Genomic DNA, 25,550 nt, shown 5'->3' on the forward strand with positions numbered 1-25,550 from the left:
CACATTTAGCACTCGAGCCTACATGAAAAGTAAGTAGATATTAAATATAACAAGAAACACATGAATAAATGAGTCCTAATAGGGACACAAGATCTTTCTTGCTGGGGTCTTTAAAAAAATGGAAAGGCTTTTCTCTACAGCTGTTTTTCCCTAGATACTTTTATATTCACTTCACTAAGATGGAACAAACTAACATTTATTGAGATACCACATGTTTTTTACTCCTCTCATAAACAAATGAGGTCGCTATTTTCTTCATTTTACAGATACGAAAACTGAAGTGTTGTTAGGTTAAGCAACTTGTTTACTTTCAGAGCAAGTGGCAGAGCCATAACTCAAACCCTTCAACAAATACTCAGGTCCTACTAATGACCAGACACAGCACTAGCCTAAGGATTCTCCAGCTGTCCTGGAGAAGCTCACAGACTAGCTGAAGCAGCTGACATTATGGGATATGCCAAGTATCACTACAGAGCTAAGTACAGCATGCTATAGAGCACGGGTTCCCAGGGGTGCCTGGGTGGCTCAGTCCGTTAAGTGTCCGACTTCAGCTTAGGTCATGATCTCCCAGCTCTTGAGTTCGAGCCCCGCGTCAGGCTCTGCGCTGACAGCTCAGAGCCTGGAGCCTGCTTCAGATTCTGTGTCTCCCTCTCGCTCTGCACCCCCCCCCCGACTCACACACTGTCTCTCTCTCTCTCTCTCTCAAAATAAATAAACATTTAAAAAAAGAAGAAGAAGAAGAGGGGATTCACAACACTCCCCTGGCTTTCATTACCACCTATACGTGAACAATCCAAATCCATACTTTCAGAGCAAAGGTCCCCAAACACATGTGCAGCTGTCGGTTGGCTGTCCCACAGCCCCTCAACCCCACCAGTCCTTCCAGCCTTCCAATTACACCCTTTGTGTTTCCCCATTCGTGATCAGTATCCTAAATCCTCTTCTCCACTCCCTTCACATAGAGTCCCTCACGTGGTCTCCATCCTACCTTCTTCATATCACTCACACCTCTTTCTTCTCCATCCTATGTCCAATGCCTTAGTTGAAGCCCTCAACATCACTCCACTGCATTTCTTCAGTAATTGGGAAATGCTCTCCCAGTCACCAGGCTGGCTCCTTTTTAGTCTATTTTCCGTCATCTGTGGGTCATTCCTTACACAAAATTGTTCAGTGGCTCCCCAGTGTCTCCAGGATTCACTCCAAATTCCTTAGCCTGGCAGATGAGACCTTTCATGACGAGGTCTCAGTACTTCTCCAGCATCAGCTCTTGACACTACTTTCAACAGCAAATTACTTGCTGGGCACCTGCTATATGCCACCCCTGAGCTGGGTGTTAGGAATAAAAAAGTAAACAAAATGTATTTTGTCCTGTCAGAACTTGTACTCAAGAAGCTTACATTCCATTCAAAAGAAAAAGGAAAAAAAAATAATTGTAAGCTGTGATACAACCTAGAAAGATACTGCAGGTGCAAAATGTATTTTAAAAATGATCAATAGGGGCATCTGGTGGCTCAGTTGGTTAAGCAACTGACTTTGGCTCAGGTTGTGATCACACAGTCTGTGGGTTCAAGCCCCGGGTCGGGCTCTGTGCTGACAGCTCGGAGCCTGGAACCTGATTTGGATTCTGTGTCCCTCTCTCTCTGCCCCTCCCCCACTTGCATTCTGTCTCTCTGTCTCTCAAAAATTAACGTTAAAAATATTTTTTTAATTTAAAAATTACCAAATGAGGGACGCCTGGGCGGCTCAGTTGGTTAAGCAGCCAACTTCAGCTCAGGTCATGGTCTCACAGTTCGTGAGTTCGAGTCCTACGTCAGGCTCTGTGCTGAAAGCTCGGAGCCTGAAACCTGCTTCAGATTCTGTGTCTCCCTCTCTCTCTCTGCTCCTCCCCAGCTCATGCTCTATCTCAAAAATAAAATAAATATTAAAAAAATAACAATATCAAGTGAAATCCAACAATATAGAAAAAGATAACCCGTCATTACTAAGTGGATTTTGCCACTAAAATGAAAAGTTGAGTTAACATTTTAATATTAGTAAATGTCCTTCATTATATGACAAAGCAAAAAAGAAAAACCATATGTTTATCTCAGTAGATGTAGCAAAGGCATTTGCCAAAATCTGATATCCTGATTAAAAACAAAACTTTTAGCACCCAGAATAGATAGGAATGTCCTTAACTTGATAAAGAGCATCCATGAAAAACATACAACTAACATCACACTTAATACTCGATGCTTTCCACCTAAGATCAGGAACAAGCAACAATTCTATTTAACTCTGTTGAAAGTTCAGCCAGTGGAGGAACTAGTCATTGTGGTAATGCAAGAAAAATAAATAAATAAATAAATAAATAAATAAATAAATAAATAAAGGCATCTAAATTAGAAAAGACAAACTATTTGCATACAACATGATTGTCCATGGAATCTACAAAAAGTTCAAAAAAGTACTAGAACTACTGAGTTTGGCAAAGTTGCAAATTACAAGATCAATACATAAAAACCAACTGTTTTCTATATACTATCAGTAAAATGAAAATCAAAAATACCATTTAAACATTATCAATATGAAATACTTAAGGATAAATCTACAAAAACATATGCAAAATCTGCAAACTACAAAATATTTTTGAAATTAAAGGTGACCTAAGTAAATGGAGGGATATGTGTTTTTCATGAGCGCAAGACTTGAATTGACCTATAGATGCAACACAATTCCCATGTTTTTATAAATTCTAACATTCATGGAAATTCAAAGGACCTATAATAGCTAAAATGACTGAAAAAAAGCACAGTTGCAAGGCTACCACAACCTGATTTAAGCCACAGTTATCAATACAACACAGGAATCGAGAAAGACATATGAGTCAATAGAGTCCAAAAAAAGAGTCCAGAAAGAGACTTCAACATTTATAGACAACTTATTCTTGACAAGGGTACACAGGTGATACAGTCCAGAATGTACAGTCTTTCCAATGAATGGTAATGGAAACAAATCTGTGGGTATATGCACAAACATAAACTTTAATTCATATCTGGCACTAGATATAAATATTAACTAAAAATAAATAATAGGCCTAAATGTAAAAAGTTGGTAAGATCTCTAGGAGGAAACAGCAAAAAAATCTTTACGACTTTGGGTTAGGCAAAGATTTCTTAATATGACACCAAAAGCATAATCGGTAAGAACAAGTTGATAAGGACTTTAAATATTAACAAATTTAAAACTTCTGCCCTTGGGGTGCCTGGGTGGCTCAGGCAGTTAAGCATTTGATTCTTGGTTTCAGCTCAGGTGATTATCTCACAGTTCATGGGTTGAAGCCCTACATTGGGTTCAGTGCTGATAGCATGGGGCCTGTTTGAGATTCTCTCTCCCTCTCTTTCTCTCTGCCCCTACACCACTCATACTCACTCTCTCTCTCTCAAAATAAATAAACCTTAACTAATGGCACCTTTAAAAAAATAAAATAAATAAAACTTCTCTTTGAAAGACACTATCAGATGTATTAGATGAAAAGAAGACAGAGTGGGAAAAAATATTTGCAGAGCATGTATCTAATAAAGGACTTGTACCTAGGATACATTAGGAACTTTCAAAAACAAAAAAACAAAAACAACCCCATTAAAAATGAGTAGAAGGGGCGCCTGGGTGGCTCAGTCAGTTAAGCGTCCAGCTTCAGCTCAGGTCATGATCTCGTGGTTTGTGAGGTCGAGCCCCGCATCAGGCTCTGTACTGACAGTTCAGAGCCTGGAACCTGCTTTCTGTCCCTCTCCCACTTGTTTGTTCCTTCGTTCTCTCTCTCTCAAAAATAAATAAACATTAAAAAAAATTTTTTTTAATTAGTAACAGAGGGGCACCTGGGTTACTCAGCACCCAACTCTTCATTTCAGCTCAGATTATGATCTCACAGTTTTTAAGTTCAAGCCCCACATCAGGCCCTTGGTGGCAGTGCAGAGCCTGTTTGGGATTCATTCTTCTCCCTCTCTCTCTGCCCCTCCCCTTCTCACTCTCACTATAAATAAACTTAAAAAAAAAAAGGAGTAAAAGAGGGGTGCCTGGGTGGCTCAGTCGGTTAAGCATCCCCCTCTTGATTTTGGCTCAGGTCATGATCCCAAGGTTGTGGGATCGAGCCCAGAGTCACCCCAGAGTCATGCTCAGTGTGGAGTCTGCTTAAGATTCTCTCTCTCCCTCTGACACTCTCCCTGACTCACTTGTGCATACTCGCTCTTCCTTCATAAATGAAGAGATAGGAATGGTGGACAGACAAATAAACAGATGTTCAACACCAAGTCACTGAGGAAATCAAAAGTATGAGACCCTACTACTTACCTCATAAAGTAACTTAACAAGACTGACCATGACAGGTGTTGGGTGAGGATTTGGAGGAACAGAAACTCTCATTAACTAGTGGTGGGAATGTAAAATATAAAATGGTTCACCACTGTGTAAAACAATTCCTTACAAAGTTGACATATACGTGCCATTTTATGCAGCCATTCCACTCCTATTTACCCAAGAGAAATGTCCTAAACTAGAAACAACCCCAAAGTTCACTGAGTATATAAACAAACTGTGCTATATACATACAATGGAATCCTTTACTTAGAATTAAAAGGAATGACTTATTAATACATGTAATACCACAGATGAGTCTCAAAATAATTATGCTTAGTGAAAGAAACAAAACCAAAACAAAATATATTATGAATATATTATAGGATTCCATTTATATAAGACCCTAGAAAATGCAAAATTGTCTATAGTGACAAAAAGTTCCTTGGGAAGTAGGTGAGGGTATAGGGAGGGTTGGGAAGTAGGGACTACAAAAAGGCCTGAACAAATTTCTGGGAAGAGGGATAGGCTTACCATCCTCAATTGTGGTCGTAGTGTCACAAGTGTATACGTGCATTAATACTTAGCAAATGGTGGGGCGCTTGGGTGGCTCAGTGGGTTAAGGGACCCACTTGATTGGTCTTGATTTTGGCTCAGGGCATGATCTCACAGTTTGTGGGTTCAAGCCCAGTGTCCAGCTTCACAATGACAGTGCACAGCCTGCTTGGGATTCTCTCTCTCCCCCCACCCCTCTCTGCCCCTGCCCCAGGTGCATGTGTTCATGCCCTCCCTCTCTCTCAAAATAAATAAACATTAAAAAAAAAAAAACCTGGGGCGCTTAGGTGGCTCAGTAGGTTAAGCATCCGACTTTGGCTCAGGTCATGATCTTGTGGTTTGTGGGTTCAAGCCCCACGTCAGGCTCTGTGCTGACAGCTCAGAGCCTGAGCCTGCTTTGGATTCTGTGTCTCCCTCTGTCTCAGTCCCTCCCCCACTTGCCCCTGTGTGTGTGTGTGTGTGTGTGTGTGTGTGTGTGTCTCAAAAAATAAATAAACATTGGGGCGCCTGGGTGGCTCAGTTGGTTAAGCGTCCGACTTCAGCTCAGGTCACAATCTCGCAGTCCGTGAATTTGAGCCCTGTGTCAGGCTCTGGGCTGATGGCTCAGAGCCTGGAGCCTGTTTCCGATTCTGTGTCTACCTCTCTCTCTGCCCCTCCCCCGTTAATGCTCTGTCTCTCTCTGTCTCAAAAATAAATAAAGGTTAAAAAAAAATTTTTTAATAAACATTAATAAATATTTTTTAAAACTTTAGCCGATGGTGCACTTCCAATATGTCCATTTATTGCATGTTTAGTTAAGCTGTTAAAATAAAAATATAATAAAAGCAATCTAAAGAATTATTTCAACTTATTCCTAGTCCTGAGTTTCCAGAGACTTCCAAATTTTAAAGCAGGCATCTAAACAGCACACTTACACTTTTAGGGTGGAAATAGAACATTGTTTCCTAACAGAAATTGGATACATATGAGGATACTGATTCAATAGCTGGTAGCTTAATATGCTCTGATAAATGTTTTAGGCATGATAAACTCTATCTCAGCCTAGGTTTTACTTCTTTTCTTTCATTTTTCCTTTATCATTTAGCAATGGAAATGGGTAAGGGAATAAGGATGGCTTAATTAAAGTGTTACAATTATGTGGCTCATATGGATAACCGTAACAACGTCCTCAATTACTCCGCTAGGTGGTATTTCTTAGGGTTTTAGACATGTAAGGAGCCCTCATTTTATAGACTAGTAGTCTCGGGTGCAAAATGAAACTAAGTGGCTTTCCCAAGGACACACAGCTAAAATTTGGTGACTTAAAAAAAAAAACATTCACTTACTGTCCAATTCCAAAGAGACAGAGAGAGAGAGACAGAGAGAGAAATTTGGGGCAGAATGTATTAACTGTAGCCTAGCCAGAGTAGGTGACAGATTTACTTACTTGCAATTCACTACCAATTCCATAGCACCCTCCTTTAACCAAACCACTTGTTTTAAGTTCTGTTTATTTACAGGACCACACAGGCATAAAGGTAAAGAACTCAGAGAGTGGGTCTCAATCTTCATTGCATAACAAAACCAAGAAACCCAAACCTCCCTGCAGAGCTAATCCAACTGGTTTCCGGGCAGTATTCTTAAACTTGAGGAAGCATCAGAATCACCTGGAGGGCTTGTTAAAGCAGATCACTGAGCCCATCCCCAGAGTTTCCGATTCGGGGATGGTACTCAACACCTGGCAATTCTAACCAATCCCTAGCTAACACTGATGCTACCAGTCTGTGAACCACAGCTGAGAACCACTGAGGGTAGGGCAATCTTTAAAAAGTTCTCCAAGTTAGTGATGTACAGCCAGTTGAAAAGCGTTGGTCTAGGACTATCCCTCTCCATCTGTTTTGGAATCACCTGGAGAATTAAAACAAAACAAAACAAAATTGATGCCTGAGTTCCTACCCTCAGAGGTTCTTTTTATTTTTTTTTAATGTTTTTATTTATTTTTGAGACAGAGAGAGGCAGAGCATGAGCAGGGGAGGGGCAGAGAGAGAGGGAGACACAGAATCTGAAACGGGCTCCAGGCTCTGAGCTGTCAGCACAGAGCCCGATGCGGGACTCGAACTCACGGACTGAGAGATCATGACCTGAGCCGAAGTCGGACGCCCCACCGACTGAGCCACCCAGGCGCCCCCAGAGGTTCTTTTTAAATTGACGTGGGTTGCAGCATGAACCTCAGAAATTTTTTAATCATTTCATGATTTAAAAGAATTATACTCCAGATGATTCTAATGTACGCCAAGACTGAGAGTCACTGAAAATTGTCTGCCTCAATGCCTATTACCATTCACCTAAAATTTCCCCAGAGTTGGGTACTTATACCACTATAACATATTAGAAACTCCTTTCTGACTTGTCTGTGAGTAATTATTTATTTCCATTCTGGTATTTTAATAATGCTAACATTTATTGAATACTTAGAATGTAGTAAGCCTGGTGGTGCTTTGCCTCTTTGTTTTTGTGTTGTTTTACTTACTAGTTACGCCTTAAATAATTTTTCCGCAAAGACAGACTGTATTTTCTATCAACATTGTCTTCTCACTTGTGGTTATTATCACCTTATTCTGTCTCTACTGGTTAGAAGCCCATGACAGGAAAAGAGAAGCCAAGGAAGAAATTGGGAGTGGGAAGAATCTTTAAAAAATTATTGGGGCACCTGGGTGGCTCAGTCGGTTAATCATTCGACTTCGGCTCAGGTCATGATCTCACAGTTTGTGGGTTCGAGCCCCGCGTTGGGCTCTGTGCTGACAGCTGGGAGCCTGGAGCCTGCTTCGGATTCTGTGTCTCCCTCTCTCTCTGCCCCTCCCCCACTCGAACTCTGTCTCTTTCAAAAATAAACATCAAAAAGAAAAAAATCTCCTAAGCTGCTTCAACATGTTACATTGTTACTTCAGTCTCTGAATCTTGGCAGAAGTTGTCTCTAAATGGACATAGACTCCGTATTTCCAGGAGGAAAATTCCAGTACTTAGGATTCCATTCTAAGGCAGCTGATTTTCCTTTTGCTCTTGACTAATGCATTTTATTTCTAAAACAAAAAACCAAAAGCCAGAACCACTAATTTTTCCCAAAAAGTAGCTTCTATGGAAATTATAATACCACTAATAGCAATGATATAACTTCTGGGGGGGGAAAGGGATTTTAGTTGAGATTTTAAAGAAATAATTTAATTATTTCTACTTGTATTACGCTTCTGGTTAATGCTTCCTTTCCAGGCTCTATGCTCACTGTCCACAAGATGGCACTGTTGTGTACTGCTAGACGATCCTCCTGGATCGATATTTTCAGAGTATTAAGAATGTTTCCTACAGTTTCAGTTCCTGAAATGCCATTTGCTTCAAACGTCATGAGATAGGAGAGCCATCAGGAGTTATGTCGTTAACTGTTAGACCTGTGTCCTAGCAAGGTATTTAATGAATGGTACTTACTCAATGTTGACTCAGAAGGAGACTGAGCCTGTGCACAACTACTTCACATTGATGCGGGAGCGTGGGGCGGGCTGACGACAAAGTGCAAGCTAGTGTGCGCATGCACACACGCGCGCGCGCGCGCGCACACACACACACACACACACACACACACACACATCACCACCACCACCACCAAATGGGATGTGTGTGATATTCCTCAGGCACTTCTGGCTGCCCAAGGACAAAGGAAAGAAAACAAATGGCCGATTGATAGAGATCAAAGTCATGCAGAACATGGGTCTCCATCAATGCACAAATATCTTAGTAAATTACAAGAAAAAGGCAATTGTATCAATAGGCCAACCTCCAGAAGCCTGTAGACTGTTTCCTGGAGCCCCAATACCACCCCTCCATAGTGATATGGGGAACAAAGGCAAGAAGGTAAAATTAAATTTCCTTATAACCTGCAGGCCATTGACAAATACTTGAGGCAAATACAGAATATAACATTTCTCCAGGAACCCCCTAATGTCCTAATGTAAATGCCTTACTAGAGGGAAAACAACCTTCGCTTGACAATAGCAAGGCCTCAGGTATCTTAGGAGCCCGCTTTAACAGATCAAAGTCCCTTGGGAGGCCTCCCTTTTGACTTTACCTCCCCAACTCCATAGTATAAAACCAGGTATTCTTCACAACCCCAGCAGAGCTCTTCCTGCCCCTGGGTCCTGTCCCCATGCTTTAATAAAATCACCTTTTTGCACCAAAGACGTCTTCAAGAATTCTTTCTTGGTTGTCGGCTCCGGACCCCCGCCACCATCACCCCAAAACCTCATCAACATCAGCCAATGCCATGGGAAGGCTGCAGCTCAAACAACTCTCAGAAGCATTTTTGCCATCTAAGATTTCTTCAATACTCCATTTTTCTTTTCCCTACTTTTACACTGGTTTTGACGACAACGCAGTTCTCTCCAAAGAGGCCTGATGGCCCATCTCCTCAGACACCCGTTTTCCTCCTTAATGTGGTTAAATCAGCTATTCTGATCCTAACATAAACGCAAAATCAGTTACAACAAAAACATGACTGTGGGAGGCATCAATTAATAAAACATAGTCCATGCATATTTTAGGATATGTTGCCAGAAAAACATTCCTGGGCAGTTATTCAAGGTTGAAAAGCCCATGAGGAGAAAGGACTTTGTTGGGGAAAGTGGTGGGTGAGAGAGCACTGTGGTGAGGTCAGAGGTCACGACACCTTTCCTTGCTTCAGTTTCCTCACCCATAAATGAGGAAGGGGTACTGAGCCACCTTCAGGGGCCTCCTAGGTCCAACACAGCCTATGTCCTATACAATTTTTTAATATGGTAGCTTATACAATTGTTGTGTAAACACTCAAGGGCCAAGCGGAGAATTCTACATGCTTGCTTCAAAGAGAAAGGAAGAAAAGGATTTTATTTTTATTAAAAAACAATTTTTTTAAATGTTTATTTCTTTTTTGAAAGAGAGAGACAGAATGTGAGTGGGGCCAGGGGCAGAGAGAGAGGGAGACACAGAATCCAAAGCAGGCTCCAGGCTCTGAGGTGTCAGCACAGAGCCCGACATGGGGCTTGAACTCATGAACCATGAGATCATGACCTGAGCCAACGTTGGACACTTAACTGACTGAGCCACCCAGGTGCCATAAAAAAGAAAAGGATTTTAAACAATTGTGAAATGCCCAGGATTTTTTTTAATTTTGTTCTCATTGGTGTATTTATGGAATAAAAAAATATTCCTCTGTCTTAACTGCTGCTTCAGTTCTCATAGACTGTCAACTTTCCAACGCAATGTGAACTGGCATTACATATTCTTTAAAATGTAGTATGAAACCAGATTGGGCAACATTTTTATTTTTAGGCATAGAACGTAAAGTATCAAATTACATCATTTAGTTTATAATGTTAATTAGTTTTTCAGAAACCTGTTTCATTTTATAGACTGCTACAAAACAAAGATAAAGTTGTGAAACCACCATACAGAATCTGAACAAAGTTGATCCAACCTATTCCCCAGTCTTGGAGATTAGCTGGCATCACAGTGACACCCATGAACCACCCAAGTCAACATAATTGAAAAAGACTAGCTCAGTTAGGTCCAGGTCCTGGTGCTACACCGCACGTCAACCAACGTAATCACTAGAAATTAACTCTGTGACACCAGAATGAAAACCAGTAATTCAGAAATCATAAAAAACGTACCATAAATCAAAATCATCATCTGTTAAACAACTTAATTCTGAGCTCAGCTTGGGTTATTGAACTAATTTAAAGGAACTAATAAATACACAATCCACACCTGCTTATAATCATAAAGAGAGTTCCAAAAACCCAATTTCAGCACGAAGAGCTCATTTATCTCTGCCTTATCCCCAAACAATAATACCCAAACACTGTGAAGCAAGAGAGTCAGTTACCTATTTATCTATTGGTGACCAACAACAGAACTTTAGTGCTTTGAAGAGTCAGGCCATTTTTATCCTTATTTTAAACAACTAAACGAAGACTTCTGTTATCAGAAGGAGCAATCTGCTGTAAGGGTCTGCCCAGATTCTAAGCACCTGCTTTCTCTGGTCTGGAGGCAGATGGTACATCATAAAAATAAAAGTCATAGGGAGAACGCACAGAAAGATATTCCCTTTAAAACCCTTAAGGAGGCTCTTTTTCCTAAAATCTAATACTATAAATATACATGTTTATGTTAATATCTCAGCTTAGAATTTGGGAACTTGATGCAGGGGCATTTAAAAAGTTTTCTTAGCCTGATTCATATGCATATGTTCACATATTTCCATAGAATGGGAAAACGGCCTTTACTTTAGCTGACTAGCACCTAAACAGGACAATTTATTTTTGAAATTCTAACAAGTATCCTACACAGCAGCAGCTGCTGTCCTATCCTTCAATATTACCACTGACTGCATCTCCGTTAGGTTCTTTTACGGTAACTAAAACACTACCCGGTGGGTATTTGAGTCAGCTTGGGCTGCTGGAACAAACTATCACAAACTAGGTGACTTTAACAACAAGAAATTATTTCTCACAGTTGTGGAGGCCGGTAAGTCCAAGATCAAGGTGCTGGCCTATTAAGCTCCCCTGTGAGTGTCCTCTTCCTGGCTCACAAGACAGCCGCCTTCTCACCATAGCCTCAAGATGAGGCCAGAAAGCGAGCTCTGGTGTCTTCCTGTTTCTCAAAAGAACACTGATTCCACTGTGGAGACCCCACCCTCATCATCTGATTACTCCCCAGAGGCCCCACCTCCAAATATCATCACATGGGGGTTAGGGCTAACACATGTACATTTTAGAGAAACACAATCATTCAGTCCATAACAAAGGGATCACTTCACGTATAGTTGCAGGACTTGTATAGACGAAAGAGGCTGTAAGAAATTGGCTTCGTAATACACGTTTCCACAATAATTATGTAGGTTGGTGCTTCTCAAATTTAGATGCATCAGACTCCCCTGCAGCTTGTTGAAACACAGGTTTCTTGGCCTGAGCCCCAAAGACTCTGTCTTAGCAGATCTGGGGTGGGATCGGAGAATTTGCATTTCTAACAAGCTCCCAAATGATGCTGATGCTATCTGTCTGAGGTGAGAGCTCCTAATGCAGGGGTTCCCTTTGGAATGTGAATTTCAATTATCATACCTGTATTGGCTTCTCAGTAAATACTCATTTTATGCTAAACACTTGAAATGTGTCATTTGCTTACACTCAGATGTCGCAGTTACACATGAAAGTGCTTAATAAGCAGATGGGAAGATCTGCTGGCACGGCTGCTTTAGGCTGTGAGCACCCAGGGAGAGTCAATTAATGCTCTATGTGTGATTAGCTAACGTGTGACTTCACAAATCACCAGGATTTGCAAGAATGTCTACTGACATCTTATCCTTACTAATTTTTATCCCGGAATTTAGCTTCAGTCTTTGAAGTTGCTGGATTCTGCTATCTTACATCTATGAGCATACTGCAATGGCTTGAACTGATATCTAATTTTGACAAAAGCTTAATACAAAGCATATGAGCAGTGCTTAGTATTTATGTTCAACTCATTTGTCCTATAATCACACTTGGTTAAATTTTAAAGCATAGCTCTGTCACGAAACAGCATCATAATTTTAAGATGTACTTCAAGTACCCTTCGGAGTATAAACATACCTTATTTAGCTTTATAAAATAGTCCAGTCCAGCTTCCAAGGGATTTGTATCACAGTTCATCTAAAAGGGAAGCACACAGTTTTTTAAAAAGCTTTTTTTTTTTTTTTTTTTTAAGCAGGCTCCACACCCAGAATGGAGCCCAACACAGGGCTTTAATTCACAACCCTGAGATCAAGACCTGAGCTGAGATCAAGAGTTGGACACATAACCAACGGGACCATCCAGGTGCCCCTAAAGATTTTATTTTCAAGTAATCTCTATCCCCAACACAGGGCTTGAACTCACAACCCCAAGATCCAGAGACACATGATCTACTGACTGAGCCACCTAGGTGCCCCTGGAAGCACACATTTTAAATCTTAGATGAGTGAAAATCATTTCAGTAACATCACCTTCATATATTATTTTCTTAGGGAAGAGAACACTTTTGGATTGTGAAAATAGATTCTGATAGGAAAATTACAGACTGGTCCCCAAAAGTAATTTTTTTACTCTGAAATTTAAATGTAGCCTGTCAGCAAATACTGTTTGAATAGCATATTAGACACTAAAATTCAGTTTGTTTCCATGGCTCTTTTACTGATAATAATTTTTTTTAACGTTTATTTATTTTTGAGACAGAGAGAGACAGAGTATGAATGGGGGAGGGTCACAGAGAGAGGAAGACACAGAATCTGAAACAGGCTCCAGGCTCTGAGCGGTCAGCACAGAGCCCAACACGGGGCTTGAACTCACGGACCGCGAGATCATGACCTGAGCCGAAGTCGGCTGGTTAACCGACTGAGCCACCCAGGCGCCCCTCTTTTACTGATAATAAATATTGGAGGGATAAAATAACATGCTATTCCTCCCTGAAATAAGACTTTACTGTGTTTTTATATAATAATTTTACATAGTCAGGTTTGAAAAATTATTAAGTAATTTACTTATCTTACAATTGGCCAGAAATCAGGACAAGTAGACGAGAAAGCAGATGGTAGGAAATTGGCTTCGACAGAGTTCAGGAAAGAGAAAAGGAAACCGGAGATCGCATCTCAAATCTTTTCATATAAGGTTGAGTAATTACAATATACTTTAAGCTAAAGCCTCTATTTGAGACTAGACCTGCAGTTGATAGCTTTTGTTTTGTTATTATTGTTCCCTTTTGTGCTAAGAGAACTGGTCTAAACTCCATAAAAAGTAGCCAAACTTTTTAAAAGACAACACAGAACTCATATAAATTATATGAGTAATATAAACTTGTTTTATATGCTCTAAAATTTGGTCTCACATTTCCTAATCAATCTGAGCAACTGTAAACTGATTTTTTTTATCTACTGTATTTTCAGATTTTCTCCAGGAAGAAAATAAAACACAGCACAGAAGATTGCTGTAATGCCACTAGAGGGCGTGCTGGCACTGCTGGGAAATCAGAGGGATGTGGGAGGAAGAAACGCTAAGGGAGGGGAGGGCTCAGGGGAGCAAGCTCGAGAAAATGAAACGCAGGAGAGTGGAGAAATGGCTAACTCCCAAAGGCTGCATCAGCGGTTCATTCCCTGAGGAGTTTGGGGACAGAGCTGTCCTCTATTTCTCTCCCTGCAGCGGCCTCATCGAAGGCCCCAGGTTAAGGCTGAGAATCCCCCTGGAGAGCGCCTCCCCTGCAAAATAAAACCCCGGTAACTTGCCCCAGAGCCCTTGTTCTTTCAGTGACTCCAGGGCACTGTCTCTCCACCTTGTTTCTCCCACGTTTCTGCTCACAGTCTAAATGTCCCAAGGGCCCCCGCTTTCAAACCCGCTTTTCCCTCCAATTAAATTCATCCTATCACATGCTAGGCACTTTATCTAATATCTACAGTAACTCCGTAGGATAAAGATTATCTTCATTTTTTAGAATAGTAAACAGAGGCTCTGGAAGGTTAAGTCCATATAGCTAATATGTGATGGAGGATAAATTCAAACCCAAGAAACCCCACCCTGAAGTATATCTGTTACTACTATCCTTTATGTCACTGCTCAGGCCTCAAACCTCAAGGAACCAACTTCCAAGGAAACAAGTAGGAATATGAAAAAATTTAGGTATCCACAGATAGCCTGTCACTGGAGATAAAACAGAACACAGTTTAAACTATAGTTTGGCCATGTTCGTGTTATCTGGACCAAGTTATTTACTGTTTCTTAGTGTGATTATATATAGAATTGGGATGATTTACATAGCCTCCAACTCCGAACTCCTTGCCCAAAAATCACCAATAATACCATCTTTTTTTTTTTTTTTAGTTTTTTTTTTAATCTTTACTTATTTTTGAGAGAGAGAGAGAGAGACAGAGCATGAGCAGGGGAGGAACAGAGAGAGAAGGAGATACAGAATCCGAAGCAGGCTCCAGGCTCTGAGCTGTCAGCTCAGAGCCTGACTTGGGGCTCAAACCCACCAACTGGGAGATCATGACCTGAGCTGAAGTCGGACGCTTAACCGACTGAGCCACTCAGGCACCCACCAATAATACCGTCTTCAGGAAGAGTTGAGAAGGTAAAATAAATCATGCATATGAAAATGGTGTGTAACTTGGTCAGAAACCCTTAGTTCCTGTTATCAATGGTGCAAGTAGGCTGGACCAACACATCCTAGACCACCAACCCTGCTCCTCAGAAAGAGACTTTTTCTTGCTATTTCCCCCAAAAGCTACATGATAAGAAGAAAATGGGGATGGGCAGCACGACAGAGTAAGAGGAAGAATCTGAAAAGTGCTCCTCAAATACTGTAGGGTCAGCAGGCTCCACTAAAGCAGACATAGCTCCACACAGAGATGGATGTCCAGGGCTCTCTGAAACGCAGGAGGAATTAAAGCAGAATAAACAGTATGCCATAATTCCACTGAACTTTCAACTGAGAAATGGAGGAGAAAAACATCTTCACTTAATTAAATAGGGTTATCTAATAACACATAGTTTCTCGTATAGTCAGAGCCAACGTTAATGCAATTAAAATTAGCCCTCATACAAAAATCAGATACAGTAAATGAAATTTTAATGAAGTTGCTGGCATTTCAAACCTCTGACCCCCAGGCTCTGAAAGCTTTCTCCAGTCTTAAGGCATTCATGGCGTATGTTCCGAAATTGTCAATTCCCTCCTCCTGGCCTGCATTCATGATAATGTCATAAAGGGCTACAGAATCTTCTCGTCTGTGGTACAGCTCCCAACCCAGCTCACCTGAAACAAACCCACAAGTACCACACTAGGGTAAGAACAGTGATCACCAGGTCTAATGCGCGTCAGCTGAAACAAAAATAAATGGAGATTCCACGTATGCAATACAGACATTGCTGAGTTTTAAAAGACCAGTTCACAAAAAAGCTGCAACTACCATACCCACCCCTTTCCCCACAAAGGAGCCTGCCATATCACAGATGCACTCATGCCCCATCCTATCTCCCAGAGAGTGGTAACTGGGACACCTTTTCTCATGACACAGAAAGATGTTAATATAGGAATTTATCTGGACTCCTGCCTCAGCTTCATAATGTTATGTGAGTAATTACATATTAGTATGGCTTAGTTTATCATTACAAAGGGTTCAACGTTTAGAAATCTCAACCCCCAACTCCTTTCTTCCAAATCACAAGTCTTAAAAACATAGGCAACTGACAATTACTCATATGGTCTTTTTTGTGGGATAACCATTATCTCTAATGCTCCCCCATATCCCTCTTCTTCCCCACTTGGTCATATTATTCATTGTTAGAGCTGTGGGCTAAAACCAAATGAAATGAAACCCAACCCAAATAGTCTTGTTTATTTTTTATTCTGCTTATGCTTTATTCTGGTCACCATTTTGCCAAGGTCAGGTGAAAGAAGGAGGGAGAAAGTGTACAGCAGAAGCCCAGAGAAGAGCAATAGCCTTCATACTTTATGCGTTCTCCTTGTTCCCCAATGTTGAGGGCTGATGGTGATGTGTTTTTCAAGGACACCACCAGAACATGAGTAACATGTAATTGAATGAACGCCTGGGCACCCAATACCCTTTCTATGAAAGAGCACGGATGTCTAGAGGAGGTTGGAAGTGAGCCTACAGCACCAATGGGGAACTGAAGAACATTAATTCATCTCTATTCAAATACCTACTATGTACAAGATTAGGTGTTACATGAAGAATTCCCTAGTGCACTTAGAGTCTAGAATGAAAGTCTAGAAGCTGCTACATGAAGCTAATGCACTTAAAGAGTCTTAGTGGTAATGCCTTAAGACAGGTGCCTGATACATTTAAGATGGTCTCTAGGAGAGATTCTATCTATGGGAGACCACCTTGAATGTTCCTAGATAGAGTCAGCTGACCTGAATACTCTGTCAACCCTTCCAACTATTCTAACAGCTATCCTCCTCCAACTTTTTTATCCATCCTTCCCAGTAGTAGGTAGCTATGAGATTGGAACAACAACTGGAAATCTGGGAAATGACTCTCCCAGCATAGGAGTGAATAGACTGTAAGAGTTGGACAGGAGAAATCTTCCTCCAAAGTTATATTGACAAAAGTCAGTGTGTATGTGACCATGTGCATGCACATGCATGTGCACAGGTTCATTTCTGGCAGCTTCTTTTGAATTTCAGAGACTTTCTCTTAAATTTTAGAGAATCGTTTTCCAATTCTTACCAGTATAAGATATCCTAATAGCAGTGACAGGAATGTTTGAAACCTTTAAAGACTTGGTCTGAAGAAACTTGAAAACATCATCACTAAGATCTTCAGAGGTCAGTTTCTGAAGAACCTTTCTTGCATGCGGCCCTGCAATCCCAAGAACTCCAAGCTCATCGGTTATGTTTTTAATTTCAACATCATATCCACCATTGACCGCCTCTTCTTCAATCCATCTGCATTTGAGTCATAAACATTGTGTTAAGTCTTGCTTGAATAACACATGTTGGTAACATATTATTTCTCTGAAGACATGCTCTGTGTCTAGAATTACCAGAAAGTCCCCAGAGTGTCATTTCATATAATAACCTAATTTATTAAGCTGAGGAAACTGAGTCCCAGAGATGTCAAGTGATTCTCTTTAAACCACCCACTCATAAATTTTGGGGGTAATTTTTCACAGTACAGAAGGATCCTTCAATTTAAATAAGCTCTGCCATATAATTCTTTTAAAGAGTGACAGCCCTATTGCATTTAAACTAATGATTCAATCTTCAAAAATTAATTTAAACCCAAATTTTCTCTAATACCTATACATGGAGGCACATTTGTGCTGCTAAAGGTTAATAATGTGCCTACCACCAGACACCTAACTGCTTTGGCAATCACAAGGAAACAACAGAAACTCTAAAGACTGGTTTCAATTTCTAAGTCTTGATGAGTTATTGGAACCCAGTCTTGGGGTTTGTTTATAATCTATTGAGTAGTCCCTGGAGCTACATGAAATGATCATCTGGATTTACACAAAGCTAGCTACTAAGATACATCTTGGATTGGTGGATATCATTGGCATCGTTTTACAGCCAGAGTGAGGATCTCAGAGCAAGACATTTATTAAACAGTAATGTTCCAAATATTTTTGGAATACTAAAAACTACAGATTTTATAGTAGACTAAATCACAGACTAAAGATTCATGTGAAGGATTGACTTGGCAGCTCAAAGACTTAGATCTAGCTGTGGGCCAGAGGGCACAAGGCACGGCAAAGGAGGAAGATAACCCAGGGAGGCAGCTCACTGAAGTGCACTGAATGTGGGCATCAGAATCAAAAGGACTGGCTTAAGCAAGTTACTTTAACCCAAACTTCAGTTTCCTCACATGAATATGACATGAATATGTCATTAACTGAGATAATGTCTAAAAAGAGTTCTGACACATTGATAATGCCTAATAATCAGGAGTTAATATTAGAACCAGTAAACCCTATGGATGAATTACCTTTTGGAGGAGTGGGGACAGGGTCCCTCACTTCAAACAATTTCCTATAAAAGACACGAAGTTTATTGGAAAGAATAAGGTTTGAGAATTTAAGTTGTACTTTCAACTATTGGCAAAAGAAAAGCTCAGTGAAAGTTTAGATCTATATATAATTCATATAAAATTTTCTTATTAGCTGTGCACATACCTAAGATCATGAAGTTCAGATCCAGAACCAGTTATTAGTAGAAATTCCCCAGGAGTTTGGTGAGAAACAGTCAATTCAGCATACACTCGACCTTTTGGCGTCAACATGTGACTTATATTTGTAAAACCCACCTACACAAAAGAATTTAAAATTACCTCAATATAAAATTAAAATCTTACATATCCTTTTAGCACAACATGGAAATAAACCAGTGTCAGTGAAACGTATCTGAATCTTATCATTTATATCAATCGTGTGAACTATCTTTAAACCTAAACCCAAGATTAATTTTGGGTAATTATAATTATTTGTCATCAAAATTACACTTCAGTCAATTTTGCAGTTCTCTATTGACAGGATTTAGCAAAGTCATAGAGTCCTTGGATGACAATTCATTCAACAAAAATTGTAATTAGAAAATCAGCTAGAATATTTATTCATGGTCTGTTGAAGAGCTATAGCATTCATACAGAAACCATTAGGTGGACTAAAATAACATACTGGGTTTTTTTGTTTTTGTTTTTTTGTTTTTGTTTTAAATGAGAGGATAGATGGGGTGCCTAGATGGCTCAGTCAGATAAGAACCCAACTCCTGATTTCAATTCAGGTCACGATCTCAGGGTTGGTGAGTTTGAGCTCCACATCGGGCTCCGGGCTCCAGGCTCCGGGCTGACGGCATGGAACCTGCTTGGGATTCTCTGTCCCTCTCTCTGCCCCTCCCTCACGCATTCGCACACACAAACTCTCAAAATAAAATAAACTTTAAAATAAATAAATAAATAAATAAATAAATAAATAAATAAATAAATAAATAAAATTTAAGAATGAGGGTTCCCTGGGTGGCTCAGTTAAGCATTCAACTTCCACTCAGGTCATGATCTCACAGTTTGTGAGTTCAAGCCCTGCATTGGGCTCTCTGCTATCAGTGCAGAGCCCACTTCAGAAACTTTGTCCCCTCTCTCTCTGCTCCCCCCACTAAAAATAAACAATAGAAACATTTTAAGAAATTTTGGGGCGCCTGGGTGGCTCAGTCGGTTAAGCGTCGACTTCGACTCAGGTCACGATCTCGCCGTCCATGAGTTCGAGCCCCACGTCGGGCTCTGGGCTGATGGCTCAGAGCGTGGAGCCTGCTTCTGGTTCTGTGTCTCCCTCTCTCTCTGCCCCTCCCCCGTTCATGCTCTGTCTCTCTCTGTCTCAAAATAAATAAACGTTAAAAAAAAATTTTTTAAAAAAAGAAATTTAAAAATGAGAGGATGGAGAATTAAGCAGGCAGGAATCCTGAACCTTGTACCCATATGAGGTTATTTACCTTTGGAATGACATTTGCAAAGAGATGGTCCAACAATCTAACAGAGTCTTGGCCTTTGATGTTAAACTTGCCAAATGGTGACAGGTCAATAACCCCTACGCTTTGCATAACCTGTTTATACTCAGATCCCACAGGCTCAAACCAGTTTGTGCGGCGAAAACTTGGCCTAAAACACAATGTTTGTGGTAAAACAACTGTCATTCATTTTCAGAAAATTACAGAGTATTTTAATAAACCCTATTGATCTAGAAAATCCTATTTGGGAAAAGAAGTAACAACTAAAATTCTGTTCTCTGAATGATACATATATGGTAGAAGCTGATTTTTTAAAATTACTCTTCTATTCCTTTGACCATTTTGTAGTGAACGAAGTATTAATTAACTAGAAATTAAGATAGGACATGTGGGCTTTCAGATCTGGAGGAAAGCACAGAAGTCTACCAGCCCTGAGGTTTTCAATCTTGGTTGAATATTAGAATCACCTGGGGAGCATTTAAAAAAAATACCCCTTTTCTGGACCTAGTTAAATCAGAATATAACGGGGTAGAGCTATCTTGTCCAGTGCTTCTCAAACACTCATGCAACTGTACATCACTTACAAATGTTAAAATGCAGATTCTAGGGGCGCCTGGGTGGCTCAGTCGGTTGAGCGTCCGACTTCAACTCAGGTCATGATCTCACAGTCCGTGAGTTCGAGCCCCGCGTCGGGCTCTGGGCTGACAGCTCAGAACCTGGAGCCTGTTTCAGATTCTGTGTCTCCCTCTCTCTCTGGCCCTCCCCCGTTCATGCTCTGTCTCTCACTGTCTCAAAAATAAATAAACGTTTAAAAATAAAAATAAAATAAAATAAAATGCAGATTCTAATGTAGCAGGTCTGGGGTGGAGACCTATATCCTGCATTCTAACAGTCTCCCAAGTGATGTTCATGTTGTTACAAGCAAGAACCTGGTCCAACATCTGCATTTTTTTAGAGAAAAGGTACAAGGTGACTTCCAGGGCCTTTGTCTTAGTAAATGCCAGAGCTTGGCCTGGAACAAAAGTCTACTGACTCATTCACAGTTCTTCCCACTCGGCAAAGTCAACTTCTAACGTGGTATTTTAACTGCAGAGCAGAATTCTGTCTGATAAATGAGTTTTCAGTTGTTTAATTATTCAAATAATGGAAGGAACAGGTCAGATCCAAAGAGCAAAGGTGAAGAACAGATTTGGCATTTATCCAAGTCGTTTAGGAAAAACCAAACCAGTATTTTGCCCCCAGATAATCTAGACTTTCTACTGAGCCCAAATTCATTAATCAACAACTGGGCCTCTACTATACTTTGTACCATTTAGATCTGGTCTTAAAGTAGACATCAAAACCTGTTTAGTAAGCAAAATGACAAGTCCAAAAAAAAAAAAAAAGAGGTAACAATTTCTGGATTTGCTATTTGTTTTCTCTTGGTTTATGGATTCTCATGAGAAAAAATATATAAGCATTATTAACCCCAAATGACAACAATGGCTCAAAATCCAAGTATAACAATGGTAACAACACTAGAAGAATTCAGAGGATTGTTTCAGTGACATGCTTTATGCTTTAGCTTAACCTAAAATGCTAAGTAAATGATCCTTTCCCCTAATTTATCAATGGTACATATATTTTGCATGACTCAGTGCACACACACTAGAAAGCAGTTGCTGTGAACTATCTTTGATAAATAGAAAATCCATATTTCTAGACTATTTCCATACAACGTGATTCGACCAGGCATCCTAAAGCAGGACACATCTTTAGGAGCCACCTGAAGCCATGTGGGGATCAAGAGGGGATGGGGAAGGTTCCCCTGAGCTCCTGGAAAATGCCAAGTGGAGGCTTCACCTGAGCTGGCTGTAGGACTCTGGAGGCCACATGGGTCCTAGAGATGTGAGCCAATGTCACGTGGGATAGAATAATGCTTCCATTGCCAGAAAATCATTTTTGTAGGAAAAGGCTCAATGCTCTTTGGAAAGGGTGGAGTGACTTCTTTGGGGGCGCAGGGGCAGCGCTTCTCCGACGTCCCTCCATTCAACTTCCAAAATCGCGTTCTACATTCAGAGCCACAGGCAGGTCATGCCATTCACTTACCTATACCGAGTATCCTGGCCTGGTTTGTAGAACCAGTGTGGCTGCTCCCAGCCTGCATGGAACCCCATGGAACACTTAGACTCCAGGATTTTATAAAGCCCACTGACTCGCTGAGTTGGTCTCCCGGCAAATCGCTCTTCTTTAGGATAACCAACTGAAAAAGGAAAACTAGTATCTAAGTACCGTATAACCAAAACTGTAAAAAACTTCAAAGGGATTCAGAAAGTAGAAAACATAGTTCTCAACATCCAGAAGCACATATATGTATGAAATTTATGTAAAAGATGGTAACTAGCTTTCTTGGGGTGAACATTTCACAATGTTCCCAAATGTCAAATCACAGGGTGCCTGGGTGGCTCAGTCAGTTAAGTGTCAGACTCTTGATCTTGGCTCAGTCATGATCTCAGGGTTCATGGGATCCAGCTGCCCTCGTGAGGCTCTGCGCTGGCATCAGGGAACCTGCTTGGGATTCTCTCTCTCCTCTGTCTCTTCTTCCCCTGCTCCCACAGGCAACCACGTGTGCTCTTTCTCTCTTTCTCTCTCTCTCAAAATAAATAAATTAATTTAAAAAAAAGTCAAATCACTATGTTGTACACCTAAAACTAACATAATATCATATGTGTGTACATATGTAATCAACTATATTGCAATTTTTTTAAATTATGTAAAAAAAGCCAGACTGTCATTCACATAGCTATCCAAGGATAAAGTAAAAGTAAATTTAAAACTTAAAATCACTTGGGAAAAAAAAAAAGCAACTTAAAATCACTTGGGGCTCCTGTGTGGCTCAGTCAGTTAAGGATCCGACTTCGGCTCAGGTCATGATTTCGTAGTCTGTGAGTTCGAGCCCTGTGCTGACAGCTCAGAGCCCGGAGCCTTGTTCAGATTCTGGGTCTCCCTCTTTCTCTGCCCTTCCCCAGCTCATGCTCTGTCTGTCTGTCCGTCTGTCTGTCTGTCTCTCTCTCTCTCTCTCTCTCTCTCAAAAATAAACAAACATTAAAAAAAATTTAAAAACTTAAAATCACGGAAGCACTCCACACATTAAATATACAAACTCATATAAGATTCCTTCTTGTGTCTTAGAGGCATAATACTTAATAGAATCCCTAAGTACTCCCACCACAAAGCACAGAATAACAAAGATCTAAAATCAGAGGCACTGCAAGTCAATTCTGTACACACTTCACAGACAATAGTAAATTTGCACTTTACCTATATTGTTGAATCCATATGACTCTCTTGCTTTGGCCTCAGTGTACTGAGTTGTTGTCCATTTGCCATAGCGATTAGGATCCAATTCTATCAGATCAAAAGGAGGTTCTCCATGCAGGATCCAGTCACTGAGATATTTCCCTACCCCACCGGCGTGGATTATGCCATATCTTTCAAATACAGAGATAAACACCCCGTTATGAACACATGTTGTTTTCCAATAATGAAACATGTCCAACTCTTCTACAGGGCCTCCAAGTTGGAGTGTTCTGTGATCTTCAGAGCAGACAGTCAACCTAATGCTTATACTATAGTTTTTTTCCTTGGGAAAATAAATGTTTGGGCATCCAAATTAAATGTACTGACTTGATAGCTAGTTTGTTTCCACAGTTTCAAGAGATGCATACCTGCAAAATAGCCTACAACTCTTAGCTAGAAAAGATGCTCACTTTAGGAACATGGAGGAAAGGAAGAAAAGAGGAAGATGTGGTTATCTTAGCAGCCCTTCTGATCTAGAATTATCCTGACTGATGGGAACCTTGCAGGAGAAACTGTACACTGCCCAGTGACACATCTCTTCTCAGACTCAACTTAGTTCAGGTCCCCTTAGGCGATGACCTCTGTGCAAGGACCTTGAATCTTTATCTTAGAAGCATTCAGAGGAAGAGGCACTCACCCAGGGGCTTGTGGGGAGGAGAGAAAAGGAACACTGTCCCCTGTATTTTGCAACTAATGGGTCACTTGGTGATGAGGGTAGTCTTGTTGTCCATTTCTATATGATGATGCTTTAAAACCAAGAACATCACTGTGGCAAATCAGTTGCTATCAGATGAAGGATTCACAGTTTAACATTGGCCATGTGCAGTACTAACCACTCCCTCTTGCCTAGTGAAGAACTTTCCTATAGGTTTATCTGTGGTTTAAGTCAAGACAAGCTTCTGAGGAATGAGATGAGCAGAAAGTCATGTGGGGGATGACCAAGAAACGGAGCTACATGAGCAGACCTCAAAATGCAAGAAATTCCAGTATCCTGAACGACCACAACTTAACAGCCAGACTCACGGGTTCTGAGAGCTTGGGAGCACCTGAGCAAAGACTTTAAATGTTAACTATTTTCCCACAAGATACCAGTTTTGCTGTTTTACAAAAATGAGTAACTAAATTTGTTACAAGGATATTTCTCAAGTAGAATAAAAAGGCGACAATTTACATACTTCTCCAAATAGTTAAAAAAAAAAAAAGACATTGGTCATCCAAATCACCCACAAACAATCTCACTAAGTTTCAAGAAAGCAAGAAAAATTATTGAATGTATGCTTAAAATTCACTTTACCAGGCCCAATGTATGATATACAAAAGCTGTCATTTTTGAGATCTAGAGATACTGTTGATAAGACTTGAAATTGTGTAAAGTTTTATTGACATTTATTGAGTGCTTGCTATTTGCCAGGCATTGTTTCCACCTAACATGTACCAGATGATTTATTCTTTAGCAATTTTATTTTACCACTGGGAAAGCCAGTCCCCACTTAGCGATTAAATAAGGTCACACTGCAATAAAGGTCAGGATACAGACTCCATCAACTGACTTCAGCATACACTCTCTCTTACTGAACTTTACCTTTTCAACAGTTCCCAATTTTCAGCCAAGGCACACATGACAGACAGCGTTCACATCCTTGACAGGCTCTTGGGAGTAGCCAGGACTGTGCTTGGTTTCCTGTGGCCTCACTGCTATGCCATCATGTTCTTTCCCTTTCAGTAGTGTATATGAGCTAACAAATGGGGCTGAGTGCTGTCAATTGGGGAGAATCCTGAATCAAGGATAATTTGTTTTCAAAAAGTGTTTACTTTACAAACTTCAGCTCTCTAACCATTAACAAGCTATGTGTCAAATGCCACACTACTGAGTGTTATGAAACATGTATTGAGAGCCCCTGGCTTAGTAGTTAAAAGCAAGCATAAAGTAAGAGAGCTCTGGGTATGATTTCACTTCTGCCAGTACTAGCTGTATAACCATGGGCAAGTTGGGTGACCACCCTGAGCTTTAGTCTTCTTTCATGCACACTTCCTTTATGGTTCTGGTGGAGAACATTGGCATGACATTGAAAGCACATAGTAGGCCAGCAATGCATGCTTGCTGTTAGACCCCTATACAACCAGTAACAGAGTATGCCTATGCCCAATTGATAAGACTTTCATACCAAGTAATTTGTGTGGCATGGAAGTGGAAGGGAACTTAATAAGGAAAGGAGAGTTAGGTTCTTCTGTCGCTAACATTAATCTGTAGAACCCGCTTCTAAATGGCCCAGTGACTATGCTTTTTGAGTGTT

At 40.5% G+C, this 25,550-nt stretch overlaps 1 protein-coding gene across 1 annotated transcript in view; it reads right to left on the bottom strand.

Moving 5' to 3' along the window:
* Positions 1 to 25,550, bottom strand: part of DMGDH (dimethylglycine dehydrogenase) — a 69,189-nt gene that overhangs the window by 13,792 nt on the left and 29,847 nt on the right. Inside the window, exons 8-14 of the mRNA XM_047069968.1 lie at positions 23,218 to 23,414; positions 22,006 to 22,159; positions 19,903 to 20,068; positions 18,594 to 18,724; positions 17,147 to 17,364; positions 15,551 to 15,708; positions 12,522 to 12,581 (exon numbers count right to left, since the gene is read on the bottom strand). Of these exons, the coding sequence (XP_046925924.1) occupies positions 12,522 to 12,581; positions 15,551 to 15,708; positions 17,147 to 17,364; positions 18,594 to 18,724; positions 19,903 to 20,068; positions 22,006 to 22,159; positions 23,218 to 23,414 (1,084 nt within the window). The remainder of the gene's footprint in view (positions 1 to 12,521; positions 12,582 to 15,550; positions 15,709 to 17,146; positions 17,365 to 18,593; positions 18,725 to 19,902; positions 20,069 to 22,005; positions 22,160 to 23,217; positions 23,415 to 25,550) is intronic.

The sequence above is a fragment of the Lynx rufus genome, unplaced genomic scaffold, assembly GCF_022079265.1.
Source record: "Lynx rufus isolate CCGP_SWC_20201006 ecotype Redwood Valley unplaced genomic scaffold, mLynRuf1.p SCAF_1, whole genome shotgun sequence".
Taxonomy (NCBI): Eukaryota; Metazoa; Chordata; class Mammalia; order Carnivora; family Felidae; genus Lynx; species Lynx rufus.